General features: G+C 46.8%; 1 protein-coding gene and 1 long non-coding RNA gene across 8 annotated transcripts; one reads left to right on the top strand and one right to left on the bottom strand.

Annotated features, from left to right (window-relative positions):
• Positions 1-18: 18 nt before the first annotated feature.
• Positions 19-26,104, top strand: DBF4B (DBF4B-CDC7 kinase regulatory subunit). 3 transcript variants are annotated; one of them, XM_083470454.1, is made up of 13 exons: positions 19-414; positions 3,886-3,992; positions 7,085-7,254; positions 8,189-8,362; positions 11,066-11,116; positions 14,097-14,166; positions 17,121-17,173; positions 18,545-18,581; positions 20,372-20,417; positions 20,797-20,904; positions 21,529-21,649; positions 23,235-23,356; positions 24,675-26,104. In XM_083470454.1, exons 2-13 carry the CDS (start codon positions 3,956-3,958, stop codon positions 25,498-25,500), a joined length of 1,815 nt encoding a protein of 604 aa, XP_083326580.1. In that variant the 5' UTR covers positions 19-414; positions 3,886-3,955; the 3' UTR covers positions 25,501-26,104. The 3 variants fall into 3 exon arrangements, with proteins under 3 accessions (XP_083326580.1, XP_083326581.1, XP_083326579.1); XM_083470455.1 differs by having other exon boundaries at positions 37-141; XM_083470453.1 differs by lacking the exon at positions 19-414 and adding an exon at positions 3,188-3,300.
• LOC310690958 lies at positions 8,227-20,407 on the bottom strand. 5 transcript variants are annotated; one of them, XR_014518294.1, is made up of 5 exons: positions 19,820-20,407; positions 18,524-18,704; positions 16,484-16,597; positions 12,568-12,763; positions 8,227-8,360 (listed from the first exon to the last, which is right to left on the bottom strand). It is a non-coding gene; the product is annotated as an uncharacterized lncRNA (long non-coding RNA). The 5 variants fall into 5 exon arrangements; XR_014518295.1 differs by having other exon boundaries at positions 12,568-12,735; XR_014518297.1 differs by having other exon boundaries at positions 19,825-20,407.

The following is a 26,104-nucleotide window of genomic DNA, read 5'->3' as shown; positions in this document are numbered from 1 at the left end:
CAGTACGGGCCAGCTCTCCCTTAACCGCCTCCTCAGGAGGTTTGCAGAGAGGGCTGAGGCGACGCCGGTTTCTCTGTCAGGGCGCGCGGGACAAAAACAATGGCAAAAGAAACCAGCCCGTGTCGCTTCTTGCCGAGGGCGGTGAGAAAAAGAAGCGCGTTGCTGGGAATTCGCGAGGATATGTCACGGAGTTCATTCAGACGTGCTCGGAAAACCCGAGAGTTGCCCAAGTCGCTGCCATTCTGCGTGTCAGCGCAATACTCAAGTGCAGACCCTCTTTTCGCTCCATGGGATACTTGCCCCCCAAGGAAGCGCCCCTTTGGTTGGGATTTAGCGAGAAACCCGCCTTGCAAACCGCCTCGGTGAAATGCTTTGGACAGATCCTGCTGCTTTCAGAGCGATCCTTGCTCGACGGTGCGCTCTCTCCCCTTGGAGGTTTTGAAGTTTTTTAGATGTGATGGATGATCTAGCTGAGATTCCTGCACATGCAAGGGGTTGGAGTAGGTAATCCTCGGGATCCCAACTCCACAATTCTTTGCAGAGGGTTTTGCCATTTGGAGCCACAGAGAAAGTCTGCTCCAGCCCTTTGTCCTGACAGCCCTGGAATTCCTCATTTTTCCAAGATAAACATTGCCCTGGAAAGACTTACCTTTCCAGACATAACGCACCTCGCACCGTCCCAGTCACTCACCTGTTAACATGCTCCAGTTGGTCAATGTCCTCCTTAAATCGGGGCATCCAGAACATGGGCGTAGGCGGGAGGGGGGGCTGCTGCCCCCCTAAATCAAGTAAATAAATAAAAATACTTAACTGACTAATTGTGTTGCAGATCACCCAGTTCTGGTGAGAGGGGTGATCCCATAGGTGCTCCTTCTATCTGTTTGTATCTTTGTCCATTGTACTTCATCCACAACACGTACTTCATCCACAATGGACAAAGATACAAACAGATAGAAGGAGCACCTATGGGATCACCCCTCTCACCGGTCATCGCAAATTTGTACATGGAACACTTTGAAACCAATGCTTTAGACAAGTCAGAACACAAACCCAAACTTTGGCTCAGATATGTTGACGACACCTTTGTAATTTGGCCACACGGGAAAGAAAAACTAGATAGCTTCCTCACACATCTCAACAGCCTACACCCCAAAATACAATTCACTATGGAAATAGAAGCCAACAACCAACTTCCCTTCCTTGACGTCCTAATCTACAAAAAACCTGATGGCTCCCTAGGACACACTATCTACCGGAAAAAAACCCATACCAACCGCTACTTACATGCACAATCACACCACCACCCTGCACAAATAAACTCCGTAGCCAAGACTCTCATCTCCAGAACCAAACGCCTGGCTGACAAAGACCACTTGACAACTGAGTTACAGAATCTCTCAAATGTGTTAATCGCCAATGGATACCAGCAAAACAGGGTTACGAAGCTAATCCAAAAAGAAACACCCCCCAAAAACCAAGACACAGAAGAAAACAATGGCATGGCCCTCCTTCCTTATATCAAGGGCACTACAGATAAAATTAGCAAAATCCTCCATAAACACAATATCAAAACAGCCTTTTGCACCAACCAAAAAATAGCCAATATCCTCAGAAACCCCAAAGATAAAATCCAGTTGGAAAACCAAGGGGTCTATGAAATACCCTGCAAAGTCTGCCCAGCCACGTACATTGGACAAACAAACAGACGAATAAATGCACGTATCGCAGAACACAAGAATGCCGTCAAAAAAGAAGAAAAAACTTCCTCTCTTTTCCAACACATGAAAGAAACAGGACACGAAATTAATTTTGCAGATTCCAAATTGCTCTTTAACATGGAACATCACCACAAGAGAATAATCATGGAAGCCATCGAGATAGAGAAACACCCTCACAACATGAACAAGCGTGACGACACGTCCCGCCTGCCAGACATCTGGAAATTAGCCCTCCCCACAAAAACCGACACCAGAACCAGAGGCACACAGAACGCCATCACCAATCAACCACACCAGACCCAAACCCAGACCCTCTCCACAGATAAATTACAGACACCATCCAGTAGCCAAACCATAGTGGCACCTCCGGATGCTGCACCCCCCTGCAATCCCTACACAGATCTGGCTGGCACAGGGCACAAAACCACAGCTCGCCCCTATACACGAAGCCAAGCCAGAGCACAACTAAGTGCAGTACAGCCATCTTCTCAGAAAAACTCTTCACAAGCTCAAGAGGTCAAGACACGAAAGCTTTAGCAACTAATCCACACCTAATGACCCACCTAAGTGGTACTCAGAATATCACTCAAGAAATCACTCAAGATATCCCTCAAGTAATTAAGGAACAAAAGAAGAAAAGGCACACTAACCTGGGAACTTCCTCTCTGCCCAGAACGTTTGAGGCTATACACCACACCCCCTCAACAGTATTTATAGGAACTCAAACACTGAGATCCTGCTCTGTTCCAGTAACTAGAAGCCGAAAGCACCAGCCTGAAGATGACGAGTGAGACCTCGTCGAAACGTCGCCTAGACACCCCAACTCTTACACGGGAAGACACCCGAAGACACCAAAACCTGCATATATATATATATATATATATATACACACACACACACAGTGGTACCTCGGGTTAAGAACTTAATTCGTTCTGGAGGTCCGTTCTTAACCTGAAACTGTTCTTAACCTGAGGTACCACTTTAGCTAATGGGGCCTCCTGTTGCTGATATATATATATGGGGGCAGCTGCCCCTCCTGCCCTCCCTTGGCTACACCCATGGCTTCAAGTGGACAGCCCTTTCAAAAGAGGACTGGTTCATGTAAATCAGGATACATCAGCACCCCACCCTTGTGCCATGTTAGCCCATGGTTTTTTAACAGAGCCCAAAGCAGTTGACTTTCAGCCCCATAACCAATAAATCCATTGAGCTCCCAGTTAGTGGGTGGGAGAGCATAGCTGCAGCATAGGATATGTAGCCTGTTTTATGAAGTAACCATGAATAACAAGGAAATCAGAGGCAGAGAGGTGGTGTTGAGTGAACCTCTCCGTCGCCTTTCACTTGAAACCGCGCTCTTGTTCCGTTTCCCAATGCATAACGCGATCCAAATTGCATCTGGAGGAGTTTCCTATGTAAGCCTCCCCCTCTCAAGCCCCTCCCTCTCCCCTCAGTTTTGCCCTTCCCGGCCGCCGTAGCTCACAAACTCTTTAACCATAGCTATTGGCAGGAAATTTAAACTTGGTTCATTGGCAGTTTCGGGAAAACAAGGTCTTAAATTCATGGGCGGATGAAAGTTTTGCATGTAAGTAAAAGGTTCGGTTTTTAAGGAATGCTGGCTGAGGATCCCATCCCACTGATGGGATCTGCTTAAAGCCTTTTACTCAATTGCATGTTTTTGGTCTCGTGAACGTGTTTGTTCACACATTATTGCTAAATAGCCTTCGCTATGTTAATGGGTCCCGCTGTGATTTTGCATGGTGTTCCCCAGTGAATGCAAGAGTTATGATTCCCCAGTTACTCTGCGTGCTCCTCATTTCTTTTCTTGAATGGACAACGTGCCTGCAAGGGCGGGTGCGCGGGGGGGGGGTCTGAAACATGCGGGTCATTGTGGAAAAAAAGCAGTTTTTGTCATGTGAATTTGGAGGAGAAGAAAGCTGTGAGTTGGCTGAGGCATGCTTGGGGTGCAGTTATTCCCTCTTTAAGGGCCTGTTACAGGGTTAGTGCACTTGACTGCCTTAATATGAGAAGGTTTTCTGGTCTGCAGTATAGCAGAACTTTTATCTGTGCTCTTGGGAACTCTTTGTTTTAAATATTCTTGGAGCTTCAGCAAATGTCCTCAGAAAGCGGCAACTTCAAGGCTGATAACTTTGTTTTCCTTTCATTTTAGCCTTCTGAAGTGATTATTTTTTATGCTGAGGATTCTGCTGGCTTAGCCCATCCCAGCTTTCTCTGCTAAAATGGCTGACTGGACGCTTCGGCACTGGCAAAATCTTGGTGAGTGAATGCACCCATGGGGTTATATTCAGCTCTCTTTCTAACTTTTACTCAGAGTAGACCCACTGAAATGAATGGCTATGGCAAACTTGGGTCCCTTAACTTTGGTGAGTCTGCTCTGAATAAAAGCGGAACACAACACACCATCTCTAGATGAGGCAGAGTCCCCTAGCCAGCATAGATAACTGTGGATTTATTTTTATTTAAAATGCTTCTATGCTGCCTTTAAAAGCAAAAGCTCTCTCAAAGTGGCATCCATAAAAGCAGCCTAATGCAATCACAAATAAAAAAGATTGACAAGCCAATACATAATAAAACGGACAGATGAAATTAAAGCCCAATATAATCAAAATCAACAGCAGCAGGAAAACGCAACAATTTCTTTTATTTCCAAAAATTGCCAAGGCAAGAAACTCGGCAAGAATAGTTGGGTTCTCAGATCTTTCCAAATAAAAATACTGTACTTACATACAACAATTTATTTAAAAAATTAAGTATGGCATATAACAAATATATATACAATAGAAACCAAAACCACAGATCACCAACTGACTGTAACAAAAATGATTTTTTAAATTGACTACAAAAACCTGGCAGCATAAACGTTTTCCCAAAAAAGAGAGTAAAGATTAATACAGAATACACCTGCTGAATCTCTGTTGGGACAGTAATCCACACGATTGGGCTGATAACACTGAGGACTTGGTTTTGTGTTGATATCAGACGTTGCGCTCAAAGTGCTCTTGGGCCTTCCAATAACTTGGACCCAAACCATTTTAAGGCTTTAAAAGAGAAAGAAAGGATAAGGAGTTCCTTTCACATTTCATTTTTAATTCATTACCTGCTTTTCCGCCCTGCTGTACTCAAGGCAATTTACAACCCATAGAAGTGATGAAATAATGTACAACATAAATCAGCAACAATTCAGTCCAATGTAAATAAGTCCTCATGAGTAGTGTTTTAAATCAGGTAATGTAAAATTCAATAGATGGTGAAATAATATCTACTAACAGAATATTGGCAAGTTATGGTTTTGATGTAGAGGAAGGGTGCTTTAGTCCCAGTGAAATCGGTGGGCACAACTGAAGTCCCATTGGTTTCAAAGGGACTAACACTGCAATCCTGTGCATGTTTACTCAGAAGTAAATCTTAGTGTTCAGTTGGGCTTATACCCAAAGTGTGCATACCACTGTAGCTTAAAGGATAATTTAAGGCTGCAATTTGTACATTGTACAAATACCTCAGGTTACAGACGCTCCAGGTTGCATGTTTTCAGGTTGCGCACCATGCCGAACCCGTAAGTACCAGAATGGGTTACCGTATTTTTCGCTCTATAACACGCATCTGACCATAACACGCATGTAGTTTTTAGAGGAGGAAAACAAGGAAAAAATATTCTAAATGAAACAGTGGATGTATGATTTTTATGGTTCATGCTGTGGCCACAGACATGTGATCTGACAGTGAGTTTGGGGTAGCCCAATGCAAAAATCCTGAGGATCCATGTGGATCCGTGCTTTGTATGCACGTTTTAAGTGGGGAGGGAAGGAAAAGAACTCAAGGGACAAGGAGCTTTTCCGCGGGGAGGAGGGAGGGAAAGAGCACTGTTGCTTTAAAGGTATACTTAAGGTATTTCCCCTGTGCCTGGGTTTTTTTTCCATTTAAGAGTTTGCAGCCTTTTCCTTCCGCTCCTTGTTTTGAGGCGGAATAGATTTGAGCAAGTGAGGAGGACTTGGATTGCAGCTGTGTAAAAGTGCTCCTCCTTGCAGCCTGAATGATAAGCAGCCACCAGCAGCAATAGAATGGAGCACAAAAAAAAGCGGTAGGGACACTAGGACCCAGACAATGCTCAAATCTATCCTGCCTGAAAACAAGCTGCTCCAGCCCAGCCGATCAGCTGAGACGCGGGGGATTTGCGAAGTTTTCCCCTCTCCCTCATGCCCTCCCCAGCCTTTTTTTTTACTTCCTAGTTTTCACTGCGCTCGAGGTTGGTTTTATTTTGCTGCTGGTTGCTTAAATTTTATCTTTCCTGCCGCCTCTCTGCAGCCTCATTGCTCTGTTTAGAGAGCGCGCAGACCTTTGCTAGCGTCTGTCCCTCCTCCCGTGTAAGCGGCAGCCGGCTTTGCTGCTATGGCTCTCCTTCCCTCCCTCCTTCCTGGCTCCAGGTCGCTTTAAAGAAAGCAAAGTGAGAGCCTCGTAGAGCGTGTAAGTGGCTCCCGCTTTGCCTGACTGACGGCAGCCATGGCTCTGATCCGTGCATTCGCTCCTTAACACGCACAGGCATTTTCCCTTACTTTCTCGGAGCAAAAAAGTGCGTGTTTTGGAGCGAAATTTACGGTACTTCCGGGTTTCAGCGCATGCGCAGAAGCGCCAAATTACAACCTGCGTGTGCGCAGATGTGGCGCTGCGGGTTGCAAACGTGCCTCCCACACGGATCACGTTCGCAACCCGAGCGTCCATGTAGTATACACACTTCTGAGCAGACATATGTAGGGTTGCCCTGTAACTTTCTCTGGCTTCAACCCAATAATGAAACCAAGTCACTCTGAATGATTACAACAAACCTTTAGTTATAAACAGCAAAGATGCAATATATAGAACACCATCGATCTCACAAATGTTTAACATAGGGGCAAGGTCACATCAATTTACAACATTCCATTTATTTATTAATTATTGCATTTATACCCTACCTTTTTTCCAAAGGGTTCAAGGTAGTATACACTGTTCTCTTCCCATTTTATCCTCACAGAAATCCTGTGAGGTAGGTTAGACTGAGAGACAGTAACTAGCTCAAGGTCACCAAGTGAGCTTCATGGCTCAGTGGGGATTTGAACCCAGGTCTCCTGGGGTAACCACTGTGGTGCCTTCCAGATGTTGTTGACGACAACTCCCATCAGCCCCAGCCAGCATTGCTAATGGTGAGGGGTGATGGGTATCGTAGTGTGCAAGAACTGGAGGGCACTGTGTTGACTATCCCTGCTGCAACCACTACACCGCACTAGCCCTTGGTGTGGCAAACAGAAATAGCTGGCAGAGGAAAACAGCGAAGAAAGCAATGTGATTGGACAACATCCCTCATTACTTTCCAGCCAGTCTAGATGGCCGCGCCCAGAAGAGCCAGTTGAAAGCGACAAGGAAACGAGAGGAGGCTGCCCGTTCAGCCAGAAGCCGTCCTTTGGTTGGGAAATCTTTCTACCTGGACCTCCCCAGGGGCAAGAATCTGGAGTTTCTGGCAGAGAGTGTGAAGCAACTGGGTGGGGTGAGTACAGTGGGGTTGTTTCTCTTACTGGTCCCCGTTAGGAAAGCCAATGTTACAGTTCAGTTAGGCATAATTGGAACTAGAACCAATTTGACAGGGAGGACTCCATCTAGAATGCCTCTGAGCATATGCAGAATGAGTGTCCCTCATCCGTGAGTGGACAGAGTTTGCCCATTGCACCAGGAAGTCCAATGTCTCCAGGGAAGCAGGTGTGGCTTCCACACAGGCAGGAGTCCCAACATTTTTCTCTGTGCCAGTTCAGCACTGTAGCACAGTTAGATCAGAAATGGGTAGGTGGGGCGGTATTCAGTGTATTTCAGTCATCAGTTTAAACGTGCTAGCTTACTATTGGCTCAGTCAAGAGATGTGGATGGTCTTTTCAAAGTTCTTTTCTATTGGCCACCCTCTTGCAACTTAACCGCAGGGGAAACTGGGACATACTGAGTTTTTCCTTGCATTCTGTCGTCTTTTCTTTAAGGCGCTGCAGTTTTGGAAGCAGAACACGAAAGACATTTCCGCAAAATTGTCATCTGTTCCAAATTACCAGTCAGATTAAAATAATAATAATAATGAACTGGAAGGATTGGTTGGTTGCACTGATTATAGCTTGCTGAAGAAATCCACTTGGCATTGTGTGAATATTGCATGATGTGTGTTAATAGACAGGCTTGTTTGTTAGCAGGATTGGCACCACACACGCACCGTAGGCTTCCCCCAAAGAATCCTGGGAATTGTAGTTACTCCTCATGGAGCTACAAATTTCATCACCCTTAACAATCCACCGTTTCCAGGATTCTTCTGGGGAAAGTGCTTTGAATGTATGGTGTATGTGTGCAGCTGTCGTGATTCATTCCAAGCAAGAAATGTCCACCATTAATCAGTCAAGATTAATGATCAGCTATGAAACTGACTTCCTGATTGTTTCTGGCTCCAGGTTGTTGAAAGTTTTCTGAGCAAAGAAGTGACTTGCGTTGTCTCCAGTAGCCAAGAGGCCAGGCGGGAGAGGTGGATGGAAAAGCAAAGTAGTTCTGCGTTGAAGGATGCTCAAGCTGGATCCCGGCCTTCTGCAGAGCTCCAAAGGGGTCCCTTGCACAAGCCAATAGACACTGTAAGAGATACGGCGGGGTGGGGACTAAGACCAGGAGTTTTATGTATTTTTTCGCAATTGAACTCCCCACCACTACCAGTGCTCTCCTCAAATCTGGAGAGCTGGGAGAAAACCCAGAACAAGTTTGTTATTGTATCTATATCTCACCTTTTCTTTAAGGAACTCAGGGTTGGTATACACACCTCTTCCCCTTACCCCATATTATCTTAACAACGCTGTGAAGTACCGTATTTTTCGCGCCATAAGACACACCCGACCATAAGATGCACCTAGTTTTTAGAGGAGGAAAACAAGAAAGCAACGCAAAGCCTCTTGAGCAAAGAGGCAGGAGCGCTCCTGCTGCACTCAAGAGGCTTTGCGTGGCTATCCCTGAAGCCAGAAGAGCAAGAGGGATCGGTGCGCACCGATCCCTCTTGCTCTCCTGGCATCAGCGATAGCTGCGCAGCCTGCATTCGCTCCATAAGATGCACACACATTTCCCCTTACTTTTTAGGAGGGGAAAAGTGCGTCTTATAGAGCGAAAAAGACGGTAGGTTAGGCTGAGTGTGACTGGTCCATGGTCTTCGTGGCTGAGCGGGGATAAGAACCCTGATCTTCAATGTTGAAGTTCCACACTCTAGCAATTAGTCATACCTTGGATCCTGAACGCCCTGGAACTCGGACATTTTGGCTCCCGAACGCGGCAAAGCCGGAAGCCATTGTACTGGTTTGCAAATGTTTGTTTGGAACCTGAACTTCCTGCAGCCAATCCGAAGCCACAATTTGGTTTTCAAATTATTTTGGAAGTCGAACGGACTTCCGGAACGGATTCCGTTCGACTTCCAAGGTATGACTGTACACCACAGTGGTGCACAGGAAGAGAGGGAGGGGAAATCCCATTGCCTGGACAAAAGTCCTTGTGCTGATTGGACAAGTGCATTGAATACTGCCCTAAAAATTAGCTTCATTTTTGTGGCATGCTAGCAGCCCCTGCGCTCAGTATGAGAATTACTAGGCTACTTAAATATCAACCTTGCCATGCAACCTTTTTTTTTTGTTTGCTCTGAATTCTTAAAGAAAACCTCTGGGCTTTGAAGCATGTTTTCAATTGACATTTTTAAAAGATGGATTAGTTCATGGGGGGGGGGGGGGCTTCACTTGTTCCATGTTTCCCAGTACCCTTTTCTTTTCTTTTTTAATGCTGGAGACCAAGAATGAAGGAAGGGAAGGGGTTCTCTGGCTCTGGTTCTGTTTGAGGCAGGACACTGGTCCATCTTTGGACCAAATTAGATGTGATGTTAATAGCGTGAATGAAACAAGCGGGCATCTTTTTGTAAACAACCACAGATAGGCCTGCAGTGACCCAGAAGTAGAGTTAAGCCCTTTCCCTTCTGCCATGGTACCAGCAAAAATCCCCCCTACTTTTATTTACATCAGGATGGAAGCCCATGTTTATCACCCATCACTGTCGCCAATGGGGAGATTTTTTATTTTTTTGCAGACCTGATGTTATTTAGGCTATATAGCAAAAACAGCAAAGTGCATGCTAGTTCCAATTTACAGAATTGTCATGTCTAGCTCAGCCTTTTCTATCTCTCTCCACTGCCCAAAAGCAGTTTTACTTAGCAGTGCAGAGGTTCCTGCCCTCCCCCAACTTTATTGTTTAGGCTAAAAAGAAGAAAAATGTGCACGAGCCTCTTTAGTCCTAATAAGCTGCAGAGGTTTTATCAGACAGATAAACATTTTCTTCCAGTGTTTGGGCTAGCTATGAAGAATGGCTGCAGCTGCTTTTTAAAAAAGCAATTTTTTTATTTTAAAAAATGTGGTCTTCCGTTGCCTTGGATGCAAAACACCCTTCTGGTGGGACAGGGTTTCAAGCATCAGACAGCCACGACCCATTTTACCATTAAAAAAAATCTCACTTCAACCAAACCAGGTTTTCGAGTGCTTACTGTCACTTACGTCTTTTCTAAGAAGAGGAGATCCGGATGGGCGTTCCATTTGCTGACCTTGACATAAGTTTTGTTTTTGTTTTTTCATTCCTGGCCATAGCTGCTCCTGCTCCTCGTATGTATGTATGTATGTATGTATGTATCTGTCCAACCGTCCCTTCCCACTTCTGATTTTAAGAAGTCCAGCTGTGATGCCCCAAAACCCGTTAAACTGAACTAAAAAGGTAAAGGGACCCCTGACCATTAGGTCCAGTCGTGACCAACTCTGGGGTTGTGGCGCTCATCTCGCTTTATTGGCCGAGGGAGCCGGCGTACAGCTTCCGGGTCATGTGGTCAGCATGACTAAGCCGCTTCTGGCGAACCAGAGCAGCGCACGGAAACGCTGTTTACCTTCCCGCCGGAGCGGTACCTATTTATCTACTTGCACTGGCGTGCTTTTGAACTGCTAGGTTGGCAGGAGCTGGGACTGAGCAACAGGAGCTCACCCCGTCGCGGGGATTCGAACCGTCGACCTTCTGATCGGCAAGTCCTAGGCTCCGTGGTTTAACCCATAGCACCACCCGCGTCCCACTGTTAAACTGGACTAAGAGCGCACAATAAGCCTAATGCTAATGCCTAATGCTTATGAAGAAGCGATGAATAGAAACAGATAAAGCCCATTGCCAAGACCTGTGAAATCTGATTTCTCCATTTGTTTAAACCTGCTCTTTCCTTTGTCCCAATTCTTTCCCCTCCCCATTCTTACCCACACCCTCCCCAACTCTTTATGCAGAACCTGATCAGTCGTGGGAAAAAGCTCTTGCATAAAGCCATCAGGGGTCAGGTGAGCAACCCTACCAATCACTTTGTTCATCCTTGGGGTGGGGTGATGGGTCACAGTTGTGGATGAAACAGCAGAGTTGAAATGCAACCAATAGGTAACCTAGCTCAAGCCCCTGCTTACATTTAAACTGAACAATAATTCGGTGAGCCGAAGCTCAGCCCAGACAAGACAAAGACGCTGTTAGTTAGTGGGTGGTTCCTCTGACCAGATGAGTGGACTTCAGCCTGTTCTAAATGAGGCTGCACCACCCCGGAAGGATCAGGTTTGTGGCACTGAGGATTCTCTAGGGTCCTCTTCTGTTGCTTTATTCATTTATTTATAAGCATTTTAAAAACTGCTTAATATTTAAAATCTCTTACATAAAACAGTATCATAAAAAAACAGAATTATTTTTTTTATGAGTCATAGAGAACCTGGGCAAAAATAGGTCTTTTGAAGCAACTTATGGATGATGTAGAGAGGGAAGGATATTCCAAAGGATGGGGGCAGCAGCAGCTAATGCCCAGTTTTAGGTGATGGGTGCAGGGCCTCAAGTAAAATTTCCCCAGATGATCCAAACGATCTTAACAGGTCTGTACAGGGGCAGGTGGTCTTTCAGGTAACCTGGTCCCAAGATCATTGGGGCTTTTGTGTGACCTTGAACATGGCTTGGTAGCTAATCAGCCACTGCTGTAGCTCCCTCCTTACAGGTAAAGTATCTGTGAGTCCAGGTACTCTAGTTAGCACCCTTGCTGCAACATTCTGTACCATCTAGTCCAGTGTTTCCCAAACGTTTTTGGGCAACGGCACACCTGTTTACTGAAAAAAAATCTCGCGGCACACCACCATTAAAGCCCCGCCCCGTGACGTCAGCGCGCAGCGTCACGCCGGGAGGGACGCACAAAAGTGAAAGTTTTTTCCCTCGGCAGCTCCTCTCAGCTGCGCTCAATCCGCCTCGGAGCGCAGGAGCGATGCCTCTCTCTGGCTCTCCCTCCGCGCAGGCTGAGGGAGGGAGGGAGGGGCGCGTGTGACCCGTCTCTGCTGGGAGACCAAACCCAGCGAGGCAGAGTCGCGCGGAGGCGCCCAGGCAGCGCTGCCGGCTGCGAGGAGGAGCGCCAGGCAGCAGCAGGAGGCGCGGCCTCTCCTCGCCGCCGCCGCCCCGCCTCTCGCCGCCCGACTCGCCCGCCTCCCTCCAGGCATCTCGCGGCACACGAGGCAACGTCTCACGGCACACTCGTGTGCCGCGGAACACCGGTTGGGAAACACTGATCTAGTCCATTCTCAATGCATGCCTCACTATAGTCCAGTTGTGAGGTTACCAATGCATGAATCACAGTGGCCAAGCTATCCTTGTCCAGGTAAGGGTGTAACTGGCAGACCAACCTAAGTTGGTAATAGGTGCTCCTCACCAGAAAGACTGCCTAGCCTTCCAGCGACAAAAATGGTTCTGGAAGCACCCCCAAAGCACGTACCTGTTCCTCCAGAGGGAGTGCAATCCTGTCCAGAACTGGTAATCTGTTGTGCCTGGGAATCACTTCCTTGCACATTCGCCTCCTTACCAGAATTCAGTCTTAGTTTCCTGGCCCTCATCCAGCTCTCCATTACATCCAGGCACCGGTTCAGAACAGTCACTGCATCTCCTGATTCAGATGTAAAAAAATCTCTAATCTATGTGCAATATAAAAACAATATCCATTAGAACAAAAATACAATAATGTTTTTTTAGGGTGCAGTCCCATGAGTGGAATTTCCCCAGATCTAAGTGGTCTTATAGGACTGCACACAGGGGCAGGCAGTCTTTCAGGACACCATGGCCAATGGTATCAAAAGCCCCTGAGAGATCAAGCAAAAGCAACAGAGTTGTACTCCCTCTGTCTCAAAACTGAGCTTTAACCCTGACTGAGACCGGTTAATGTAATAGACATAGGTGGCCTCAATGGCACAGAGTGTCTTCCCCCAGCTTTGGTTGGTGGTCCAGCTGTACCCATACCTGGGCAGGGATGGCCTGGCTGTGGTGATCTATTTCCCAGTATCCTCTTGATTGGATTACTGCGATGGGCATAGGGCTAGCTGGTGTCAATGCAGCCACCAGATTACCCAGGGGACTAACACTAGTATTGGCACAACTGCACTTCCTATCTATAGGTTTTGGGGACCAATTCAAGGTGCTACTTTTAACCTATAAAGATTTATACAGCCCAGAACCACAATACCTGACTGACTGCTTCTCCTGGCAAGATTATACCAGGACCTTATGAGGGTCATCTGAGGCCATTTTCCTTGTGCCTCTTCTGAGAGAGGCTTGAAAGATGACAATACAGAGAGAGTTTCCCCCCCCCCTCACCTGTGAAATGCTCTCAAAATGAGACTCACTTGGCACCAACACTGACATCTTTTGGGTGCCAGGTTCAGGCTTTAATTTTCATCCTGGCTTTCAATGAAATTTCACCCAGGTGAGTCAAGGCTAGTGTTGGGTTGGGTTGCTAATAATACCCCCCCCCCTTGGAAGCAGATGTTTCCTCTCTATCATGTATTTATTAGAGTGTTTAGGTTTTAATTGTGGCTGTTTTTAACGATTTCGTACGTTTTCAAATGTGATGGTAAGTTGCCTTGTGTCGGGTGACAGACAAAACAAATAGATACATTAATAATCTAGGTCTCCCCCATGCAATCCAGAGAGCAGACATACTACAGAAATATGTCCACCAAGCAGGTAAGTTTCATGTGCTGCAGGGGAGACAGAAAGCTCTCAGGGTTATTGTCAAAGATAATATAGGTGGTATGCGCTTGTATGCCAGACAAACACCAGTCACTATTAGTGGTAGTCTGTTGCTCCATGAGAAAGCTGGGGGTTGGCCTTCCTGAGACAGCAGAGTCTGTGAGTTACCTTGGTCTTACACCTGTTTCGTGAAAAGTATTCTCTCTGCCCCACCTGATTTGTTATAGGCGCTCTGATTAGTAATTGCTATATACATTCTCTGTTTTTCTTTCTTTCTTTCAGGATAGCACCTGTGGCAACAGCATCCTTGCCACTTCGCGATCCTGGGGGGTACAGATTATACACATAGATGGTATCCTTTTTCTAATCTGGAGTGGGGTGTCCATTCAGATGGCTTTGCAAAGATAAATCATGTCTTGCAAAAGAAGCACCTAGTCTGACAGTGAAGCAAGAACTCTCCCAAATATTTTACCAGCGTGGCTCCTTGATTCCCACCAGGGCTCCCTACCTAAGAGAGGCAACTTCTGTGAGCTGACGTTTTGTGGGTTTCTTTTTGCATCTTGAATTAAAGGGTATGGTTTTCCCCCTGTGTATGTGCCCAACCTAGCAGAAATCTTGCTACCGCCCCCACAAAAATAAAAAATAAAAAAATAACAGTTCCCGGGATTCCCTAAAAGGATCCTGTATGGTTGGAATACACAATTTGTGTGCTTCTTTCTTCCAAGCAACTTGAAAGTTTCTCCCACCCCAAGGTCCTGTTAAATCTTAATATAAAATTTCCTGTCCTGCTATAGAGGGTTAGGGTGGGTTGTCTGATGCTGCCTTTTGTACCTTTGTAACAGTCTGGGAGGCAAGTTGGGCTAAAGAAGGTGCTTGTTTGAAGGTACCAAGTGAGCTTTGTAATTCAGCAGGGATACAAACCTGGATCTCACAGCTCAGTACTAGACATCATCCTGTATAATAGGTAAATAAGAGAACATGGGGCAGATTCTGGAGTGCATGGGGGGTATAAAATGATGAGAGACAGAGCTAGGGATAGATGTGTCTATTTTAGTCTGTGTCCATTTTGCATACATTCAGGCATAAATCCTTTCAATTCTGTTTTTTGCATGAATCAGCAAACCTTTTTTAATCTTCATGAAAACTTGTATTTATATTTTATCTCGATAGATCTAAACCTTAAAAGGGACACGGACGGCGCTGTGGGTTAAACCACAGAGCCTTGGCCTTGCTGATCAGAAGGTTGGTGGTTCGTATCCCCGCGATGGGGTGAGCTCCCGTTGCTCGGTCTCTGTTCCTGCCAACCTAGCAGTTCGAAAGCACATCAAAGTGCAAGTAGATAAATAGGTACTGCTCCGGCGGGAAGGTAAATGGCGTTTCCGTGCACTGCTCTGGTTCGCCAGAAGTGGCTTAGTCATGCTGGCTGCATGACCCGGAAGCTGAACACCGGCTCCCTCGGCTAGTAAAGCAAGATGAGCGCCGCAACCCCAGAGTCGGCCACGACTGGACCTAATGGTCAGGGGTCCTTTACCTATCTAAACCTATTTTATCCTAAAATATGGGTTGCAACGCCAAAGGATTTGAATTCTGCTTTCAACTTACTTTGAGGTTTAGGGTAGGGATTTTAGCTCTGGCGGAAAGTGTGCTTAGCACACAGAAGATTCCAGGTTCAATCTCTGGTTTAAAGGATCAGGGATCTGGTGATGGGCAAGTTCTCTGTGTTGGACCTCGTAAAGCTACTGCCAGCCAGAGTAAACTACTTGGCTAGGTGGGCCAATATAAGGCATTTTCCTGTGCTACATATAGGCTCTATTTAGATGCAGACCAATATGCTCCAGTTATTAGAGCAACTAGTTAAGAGTCCATGCTTGCTCAGAAAATGATGGATTTCAAAATGGGAAACCTGATGTAAATCAATGATTTAAATTGGTCTTTTTCCCAGAGTGATTTAAATCACCTTGATTTCAATCGATAACACTGCATTATAGAGGCAAACCTCTTTTCTGCATGAAATAGCGCAATGCTTTTTCCTTGCCGGAAGGTGGCAGGCCAGAGCAATGGATAGAAGAGCTTTTCATTGGTATGGGGTGGTTGCCGGGGAGATTTTCCCTCACTCTCTTCTGCATGGGTCTTGATTAGGATTGCTGACAGTCTTACTAGCTCTGACTCCCGTGGCTCAGCAGATTGATCAACAGACATTCTTCTCCACTGAAATGCCTCATTTGCTGAGTTGTATTTTTGTGAGTCAGTCTGCTGCTATATGCACCAGGGTGGGCCTCTTTTCTGTCAATTGGCAACCATAGCCTTAATTGGACCAAAAGACTGATGTAGTTCCAGCCTCTTCCTTACCAGGGAGGCTGGAATGACATAAGCAAGTGCTACCAGGTAATTTATGTGATTCGCTATACAAAAAGCTTTGCTTCTGTACAATGTGTGCATATTATTTTTTTTAATGCACATGTTCTGTCTTGCTCATTCAGTTTCAGAATTGTTAAGCATATTTAGCAGGTGTCCTGCAGGATAAACCTGTTGAGATGTTGCAGAGTTCTTTGTGGCATCAGTACTGCTTCAGCAGCGAGCATATGAAAAAGCTGGGGTGGGAGAAAAGAAGGCTTTTGTTCCTCAACCTGAGCGCTTGTTGGCTCATGCAAACATTAGACAAACATTACCTTAATTGTGGGGCCCCATCTCTCCTTTATGCCTCATTCTAATCCCTCTGTCAATTAGTTTCTGACACAGCTTACTTAAATTGCCGGCTGATCAACCCTGTTCCTGTGCTTGATCTGCAGAAATCAGTAGGTAAATTTTAAGTTAGCTTTTTCCACGGTGTGAAGATAAGTGTGATCACTTGCTACTGTCTGCTGATCAGGCTGCTGTTCAGGGCACAGCTGCAGCAGCTGCTTAAAAGTTGGTGACCTAACAAGTGCTCAAAGTTGGTTTGATAACTGGGTGTGGCCTCTTTCCCCCTCCTTCTCTCTTCTCCCCCATCCAAGTGTTGAAACTGTGAGGTTGTGTCCACACTCCCATTTATTCCACATGCAGTACTAGCCCACCACTGGCTTGAGAAGCAGTGTACAAATGATTTTAGCTATAATCAATAGCTCCCTGTTGTTTCTTTTGAAACACAATGTGTTGATGCGTTCTTTCCCAACCCAGATATGATCTGAATTGAGAAACGCCTTCCTGAGTTTTAAGCCAGCAATGTATATACTGCCTGAGTTAGGTTGTGCTCCTGTTCCTCTACTCTTATCTTTTTCTAGGGGGTAGAATACAATGTTGTTCTCCTTAATGGCCCTTCCTCCTCAGAAATGCTATCCTACATACGATTGTTGTCTAAGAAGCACCCTTCCACGGCAAAGGTTGGTAACGTTAAGAGGTACATTTTTGTGCAGCTTTTATGATTTCAGGATCGTAACAGGCCTGGGAAATACCATGCTTAAAAGGTAAAGGGACCCCTGACCATTAGGTCCAGTCGTGACCGACTCTGGGGTTGCGGCGCTCATCTTGCTTTATTGGCTGAGGGAGCCGGCGTACAGCTTCCAGGTCATGTGGCCAGCATGACTAAGCCACTTCTGGCGAACCAGAGCAGCGCACGGAAATGCCGTTTACCTTCCTGCCAGAGCAGTACCTATTTATCTACTTGCACTTTTGACGTGCTTTCGAACTGCCAGGTTGGCAGGAGCAGGGACCGAGCAACGGGAGCTCACCCCGTCGTGGGGATTTGAACCGCTGACCTTCTGATTGGCAAGTCCTAGGCTTTGTGGTTTAACCCACAGTGCCACCCACGTCCCTCAGGATCGTAACAGGCCCAGGAAATGCCATGCTTAAGATGTGGTAAATCCTGCCCTACAACAGGAAGGGCAGGATAAATCATGGCCTTTCTTTCTGTGGCTGATTGACACCATTTGTCTGGAAGGTTAGGTGCCCACACGACTGAAATGATTGTGGCCCTATTGGCTTCCCACAAACGGACTCGGTTTTTGTTGCACCCCAGAGCAGGAGAGATTTAGCTAGAAGACTTTTGAGGCTGTTTTCCAGGCATTTGCCAATTCTTAGGAGATCATTTCATATTATGCAAACAGGTTCTCAAAAGCACAGTGTAACTGTGGGGTAGAAGACTGAGAATTTCAACCTGGGTTTGGGGAGACCACAGAGGTCCGCCTCTTCCAGTGTGAGAGCCAGTGTGGTGTAGTGGTTAAGAGCGGTAGTCTCGTAATCTGGTGAACCGGGTTCGCGTCTCCGCTCCTCCACATGCAGCTGCTGGGTGACCTTGGGCCAGTCACGCTTCTCTGAAGTCTCTCAGCCCCACTCACCTCACAGAGTGTTTGTTGTGGGGGAGGAAGGGAAAGGAGAATGTTAGCCGCTTTGAGACTCCTTAAAGGGAGTGAAAGGCGGGATATCAAATCCAAACTCTTCTTCTTCTTCTTCCAGGGGTTGTGGTTTCTAGTTCTAGAGCACACCAGCAGAACCCACTTTCATATGCTCTGGTGTTACATAAACTGCCATGTGAACAAGCATGTTCCCTGACCATTGGCACTGGGAGAATGGGTGGGACACCATCTGCTACATGCACTGGCGGTCAGTGCTGCTGGGACCAGCTGCCAGAAACCTTGAAGACCTGCTGCCGTGTGCATTTAGGGGTTTTTTTTGCCTGCCTCTGTCAGCCTTTTTAATGCTTGCTGCACATTGATTGTCCTGACATCTCTTACTGTGTATTTCCCCTGGGTTAGGTGAAGTTGGTTGCTTCTGGGTTCCAGCCTTCGGAAGGTAAGCATGGAGGTTTCAGTGTTGCTGGAGGCCAGGGGGCGCCCTGTGTTGTCACCTGCTGCCTCCCATCGCCTCGCATAAACTCCAAAATTCATATTGCGGTTTGGTGATGTACACTCTGTGCTTAAATGAGACAGGGAGAGAAAGCCAGAGAGGTTTGCTACAAGAAAACGTATATAAATCACTTCATGCAAAATAAAGAGACTTGAGTCAGTTCCAATTCTGAACACTTAAAAAAACAGAACTCTGAATTGGAGGGAGAAAATTTGGCTGCAGACAAGAAACAGGAAGAAAAGTTGCAGAGCTGTGAGTAGGAAACAGCATTGTCCAGATCAGTTAAAGTCCCATCACTTCATCTTGCTTTTCCAAACAAGTGTTGCATGTTTCCAAGCCTAGCAATAATAAAGAGCTAGGACCTTACACTGGGTTGTGCTAACTCTGAAGTTTTCAACCTTTTTGAGTCCGCGGCTCCCTTGACCAACCAATTATTTAATTGGCACCCCTGTGGGTCTCAGGAGCCCAGTTATGTCACCTCTTCCCTGTAGAGCTTGGCAGCCTCTCACTCTTTATCGAACACCCTTCCTTGTGGGGCGTTTCCTCAGCCTCCTCTCCCCTCTCCTTGGGAGTCCTCTGGGCAGTCGCTGCTGCTGCCCCTGGTCTCTGAGCTGCCCGCCCTGCCCCAGAGAGAGGTGCCTTCTCACACTGCCCCACAGGGACCTGGGACTTGTCTGTCCATTCCCAACAGTAAGGACTGGCTGGCTGGGCTGCCTCACCTGCCTGCTTGCTTACTATGAGGCCACTTCAGCTTCTGGCAACCGGCACCCCCTGACCAGCCCCAGAGGCACCATTTGCCTGCGGAGCTTGTAGCCAGGTCTGCTGTAACAAACAACTGTGCTAGCCTTTGGGAGGCAGAGATGCAAGAGGGCACGGGAGATGGGAGGGAAAGAAAGAGGGACAGAGGCCAGTGTTGCCCGCAGCACCCCTGACCATCATTCAAGGCACCCCAGGGTGCCATGGAACACTGGTTGAAAACCACTGTGCTAACTTATTTATTTTTCTTGTGTACATTTTAGCATATGCTTTGTATGCCATGGTGATATTGTTGTTATTATTATCTATCCACCCTTCATTCTTAAGGTCTCAGGATGGGTTACAACAATTAAAACACAATACTAAAAACAATTTAAAACAGTTTCCAATCACAAGCATAAAATGAGTCCCAAAAATATACAGCTCACTGTACATTATTTGCTCTCTCTGTCGCCTCTCCCCCCCCCCCCCTTCCAGGGAAATCTCCAGTGTTCCCTTGGTATTTAAAATTGCTGATGGGCTTCCTTTGTGCCGGCGACAAGGTCCAGCCACATCTCCTGTTCCCTGGAGATGTACTATTGTGACTGCCAGTTCTGGACTGTCTCCCACTTGCTAACAATGCAGCGTTGGCATGGTGCTGGCACGGTGCCTGCCCATGAGGCAGGCTGTTGTTTTAATATAATAATCGCCTTGTTGCACAGTGTTTAAGTAACAGTCACCTGCAACAGCTTGCTCAGCTGTTTCCTCCCAGAGCTGGCTGCTTAACTGCAATCCTCCTCCCCCACCTCCCGACTCCCACAAATCTGTAATGACTTGATGCTTAGCTTTTTAAAGAGAGGTGTCCGGACTACCTAGCTTCCTGTGACCTTTCCACTAATCCAAAGTCTGGGATGGTGGTGGCTGTATCTATCTTTCCTCTGATATTTTAATAACGAGAGCTGCCAACAGTTGCTTTTCTTCTTCTCATGTTTCTTTCTTAGTGGTAAGGCTGAAAGCTCCATTCCTGAAAATTGAAGATGAGAGCAGGTAAGAGTCATGGAGTACGGGACTCTCCCCTGCCTATTAATTTCTCAAAGACTGGAAGGTTGATGTCACCTGGCTCTGTCGAAGCAGTCCATGGGGGAGTTCTGGATCTGACTCACTAGCTGATCCAGTTCCCCTGCCCTGGCCTCTGATGTAGAAACTCTTCAATCTTTCCCACATAATGCAGGGTACGGATTTCTCTGGTAAACCCATTCAGAGGTCCAGGGGAATAAAGTGGGCAATGATGTCTCCCATCTTGGCATGATTCCCAGCTATCCCTCCTTGAAGGTCCTGTAGGTGGATCTCTGTACATGCTGCCTTCCCAAGGGCCATTCTTGTTCATTTCCCAAGTACTTACTGAGAGGTTTTTCGCTCTGTCTAGGCAACTCAGGCCATTCTTTCAACAATTCAAGAATTTCCCCCAACTGTATTTCCGGCCGCTGAGAAGACATAGCCCATTTCAACCCCCACGAACCTCTTCCAGCTCAAAGTAAGTGTTTGTGGGGGACGGGTGAGTAAGGTAGCTAATGGCGTGGGAGGAAAACTTAGGAAGCTCTGCTAATAAATATACAGTGGTACCTCGGGTTACATACGCTTCAGGTTACTCACACTTCAGGTTACACACTCCGCTAACCCAGAAATAGTGCTTCAGGTTAAGAACTTTGCTTCAGGATAAGAACAGAAATCGGGCTCCAGTGGCGCGGCAGCAGCAGGAGGCCCCATTAGCTAAAGTGGTGCTTCAGGTTAAGAACAGTTTCAGGTTAAGAACGGGCTTCCAGAACGAATTAAGTACTTAACCCGAAGTACCACTGTACAGGACAAATCAAATCTGCCAATGTGGTGGGGAAACCAGGTAAATAAACTGGAATCCTACCCATAGCACCAGCTATTTTTGCCACAGGTGTAGAAAGGGAAGCCACAAAAATATTGTTGGGCAGGCCTGAAGTTCAGAAACCAAAGGTAGTCCTGGATGGGACCCCCAAGTGCTGAGGAGACTATAAAAGTTTTAAATTGTGTCGACAAATCTGAAGGCGGAAGGAACAAAGTAGGATACTGGGCTTGTGCAGCAGGGGAATGGAGTGTCCTGAATATGTTTGTTTTGCCCTTTCTGCAGAGCACCTGAAAGCAAACAGTCACCCAATGAACTCTTCCCTCCTTCAGCCTGCTGTATCGTGCCCAAACCACAGAAAGGCTACTGTGAATGTTGTGAAGAAGTCTTCGCAGAGTTGCAGACGGTAAGAAAGTCCCTTGCCCCAGACCTAGGCTTCCTCTGAAGGAGAACAAGCCCTATTTATACCAGTGTCTGCCCAGTCCTGGGACAGCTACCTACATTCTGAACTGCATGTACTAAAGCTACACCAGGCTTTGCAGCTTCGGCCTTGGAGGACGTAACCTCTGCTCCATTGTAGTACAAGGTCTAAGCTAGTCAGAATACTAAAGCCTTTTCCTATACCAATTTATATCATGTTCAGCCTAGTGCTGTGCTGAAAATGTTCCCTGCTCTTTTTGTAAACCTATTTGCCGGCCATGGCAGCATTTGGGGGATTTATGCAATTTTTGGAGGAGGCATGAGGAGAATATTAAATTTTCAGTGGCGAAGAGCTTTACCAGAAGAATGACTTTACCCCAAAAGTCCTCGAAACAGCTGGTGGCCACATCTGCCCTTCAATGACTCCTCTGAGTGGCCTTGCATCACATCATAGTGTTGTTCCAGGTGAATTGTACAGTGGTACCTTGGGTTGAGAACTTAATTCGTTCTAGAGGTCCGTTCTTAACCTGAAACCGTTCTTAACCTGAGGTACCACTTTAGCTAATGGGGCCTCCTGCTGCCACAATTCCGCCACCGCGCAATTTCTGTTCTCATCCTGAAGCAAAGATCTCAACCCAAGGTACTATTTCTGGGTTAGCGGAGTCTGTAACCTGAAGCCGAAATAGAATTCCATTTTTATAAAGGAAATAGAAAGCCTTTGTTGCTGCTGCCGTTTTTCAGGTAAAGCTCTTTGCCACTCCAAAAATTTCACAATTTCCCCCCATCCCCTGAATATGTATTGCCTTTACACACACACACACACACACACACACACACACACACACGTGACCACTTTGAAGATCTGCAAAAAGTTCCCATTGGAATTTCAGACCCAGCTCTCATTCAGCCAACTGTCTGGCTTTGGAGACATCAGCACCATTAGCCATGTACTAACAGGCTCATCTTTGCAGCATAAGGGATAAATCTGCTTGTGTTTTTAAAGAAGCTGAGCTTTTCAGGAAGATACGTTCTGTGATAGTGTTGCATTCTGTGCTCTTACAGAATCCCAGCATATGCACAGCTCTGAGTACTAATGTCTCCCAGGCCTGGTAGTGCAGATGTCACTGAAGAATAAATGCATTCAGTGCTGAATAGACTGGGAGGAGAGGAGGGACAAGTCCTCATGTCTCTGTTTATCCCTCCTGAGAATTAAAAGTCTGGTAACTTCCTTGGAGACCAGTGGTTTTCTGTTGCGCAGAATGCAAACCCCCCAAATTGGTCCAGTTTCTTAAATATTGGCACAAACATATTCAGCTGGGCACTGATTTAGTATTACTTCCTATCCTCTGTCAGTTCTAGTCTCCTTCTCCATCTCCCCACCAAAGCAGCTTTTCTTTTGTGGGTAAGCTCCTGAGGTCATACCAGTCTTCCCAGCTCCTAAACAAGGCAATTCCTCATTTATTTTGTCTGGATGCTTAAATAAAGAGGTTTGCTGGTACAGAATCTTTCATTTCCTTCCCATCTTCAGACCTCTCCCATTGCCTCTGATGCAGCCATTTTGCCTTTTGCAGCACCTTCAAAGTCAACGGCATAAAGAATTTGCGCTGGATCCGTCCCACTACACTCTCGTGGACAGCATCCTCTCTCAACTGACCAATGACTTCGTGGTTTCTTCTTCCTCTCCACCACTGAGGTGAAAGTTTAACTCATGGGTTTTGGAGGGGGTGAAGAGTTATAAGTATCCAGCTCTTTTTGAAGGACTGAGGAATCACTGCAGAAATCTGATGAGTATTGTGGCTATATTCAGGGATTCTGATCTGCTGCATGGCTACAGTTGTAGAAACTGACTTGGCAGGAAGTTCAGGATGGACAGAAGGAAGCACTTCTTCATGCAGCATAATCCTGGATTGCCAGTAGTACATGTAAAAGGGGTTTACAGGTCTTACTAGACCACAAGCTTAACATGAATCAACAGTGTGAAGCAGCAACCAAAAATACTAATCAAGGGGAGTACAGTGGTACCTCGGGTTAAGTACTTAATTCGTTCCGGAGGTTAGTTCTTAACCTGAAACTGTTCTTAACCTGAAGCACCACTTTAGCTAATGGGGCCTCCTGCTGCTGCCGCACCGCCGGAGCACAAAATCTGTTCTCATCCTGAAGCAAAGTTCTTAACCTGAAGCACTATTTCTGGGTTAGTGGAGTCTTTAACCTGAAGCGTATGTAACCTGAAGCGTATGTATCCCGAGGTACCACTGTAATAGTCTTGCTCTATTCTGTCTTGGTTAGACCACACCTGGAGCCTTTTGCAGGACGGTTTAGGAAACTGAGTATGTTAAGCCTGGTAAAGAGGAGACAGAAAGGAGATATGATAGCCATCTTCAAATATCTCAAGGGCTGTCACATGGAGGATGGAGCAAGCTTGCTTTTTCCTGCTCTGGATGATAGGACCTCAACAAATGGATTTGTTTTACAAGAAAGGAGATTCTGACTAAACATCAGGAAGAGCTTTCTGACAGTAAGAGCTGTTCAACAATGGAACAGACTCCCTTGGAAAGTGGAGGGCTCTTAAGCAGAGGTTGGATGGCCATTTGTCATGGATGCTTTAATTGAGATTTCTGTATTGCAGGGGGTTGGACTAAATGACACTTGGGGTCCCTTCCAGTTCTTTAATTCTATTATTCCCTTCATTGCTCATGACAAAAGTTTGTCTAGGTGGCTGAAAAATATAGAAGAATGTCTGTCTTATGGTCATGCTTCTGACTGAAGAACAAAACCCAGGGTGGGGCCATTTTATTTCGTTTTGTCTAGATAAAGCAGTCCAATGACATTGTTCTTTGCGTAATATGATAAAATTAAAACTTCCAGTAGAAGAACTGAACAGAAGCAGATCATTGATTTGGGAACACTAGAATAATGATTTATTTTTTAAAAGGTACAAGAAATATTGTCACCTGGGGCCCAAATGTGCTATATTTATATCATTTGCTATCTTTACATTCTCTTCCTCTTAGGGTGCCTCCCAGTGCCTGTAGTGGTGACTATTCTGAATTTCGATTGGAGGACTATTGCATGTTTGCTGGAGGACAGGCTGTCAACCCAGAGGCTTCAGCTCACTTGCTCGAGGACCAAGACTTTCTCCATCTTGCAGAGTTGCCCCTAGAGATGCTCCTCACCCCAGTGCCATTTGGCTCCCTGGGGTCAGCATCCGAGCATCACAAAGCGGGCAGGCTGCTTGCCAGCACTCGCTCAGAGGCTGCAGCCTCCGCTGAGGCCGACCACGGTGCCGTCCCCCAAGAGAGGGGGCTCTTAGTTCAGCCTGCTGTGCTGTCTCGGAAACGCAAGCTCTCCGGCAGCCTGCACGGGCAGGCGAGAAAGAAGCGAGCCTTATCCAAGCATCCCTCAGACGACAGGTTGCCAGATGAGGAGTTGCTCCCTGGGAACCAGCAGGCTGGCACGACAGGATGCCCTCCGAATCAGATGGCTTCCAGACCCCTCGGCTTCTCTGCGGTACCATTCAGCAACCTTGGCCCCTCACACTTAACTTGGGACAGTCTGTCTTCTGAGCCTCTTGCTATAGACACCGGCTGCCTCCAAGACGCAGCGCGGCAGCTGGGCCAGGGCGAGGTGGCTGCTCTTTCTCCCTGTCAAGGGAAGGACGCATGCATTTCTTGGGACTTTCCCAGCCCTAGTATCGAATCAAGAAGCATGTCTAGCTTCCCCATGGACAAGCACATAGCCCCCACACTACTGGGCTCTGTGGACCAGCACTGCTTGCCTCTCACGGCTATATCTGAACTAGCTTGGTGTGTTACCTCGGCAACTGGGCCTAGGCCCTAGCCATGGCCTCTCTGCCCCTTTCTGCCCACTGACTAGTCTTTCTCCTGAGGCGAAGAGCCCTCCTTCCATGTCAGAATGAGATAGACTGCTTCTGTGTGAGCCGGCAAGGGCCTCCCATCGCCCCTTCAAGAGCTTGACGGATGCTGCGCTGCTAGGGACCTGCGTCAGCCTGTGTGAGGCAGCAACTATGAATCCCATCTTTGTTCTGCGCCCCTACAGAAAACAGCCAATCTCAGGCTGCAGGGAGGACTAGGGTTACAGGAACAGCTGTATGGAGATGGAGGGGACTCAACTGCAGTTGGGGCTCGTGTGGAAAACTGGATAAGCTAGGCTTCACTTCCAGAGGCCTGCTTCCTCTGCTCTGCATCCTCCTCCATCTCTGTTTCCTATGCCCTCTCTTTGCTCTGCCTCTTTCCATCTCTGAGCTTCTTTCTCCCTCACTCCTCTTCCAGGCGGACTACCGCCAAGTCTTCCTTTCTCCTCCAGTATCCTACGGAGTCAGGATTCATCCTTACAAGTGCTCTTTGATTTGTATGCTTCTTTATGTGGCTTTTTTCTGCTCTGCGCCCCCTTTGAACCGAAATAAACAACGGCAAACACTTGA

Source organism: Podarcis liolepis (genome assembly GCF_965112155.1).
Source record: "Podarcis liolepis genome assembly, chromosome: 13".
NCBI lineage: Eukaryota > Metazoa > Chordata > Lepidosauria > Squamata > Lacertidae > Podarcis > Podarcis liolepis.
This window is presented reverse-complemented; position numbering and strand designations above follow the sequence as displayed.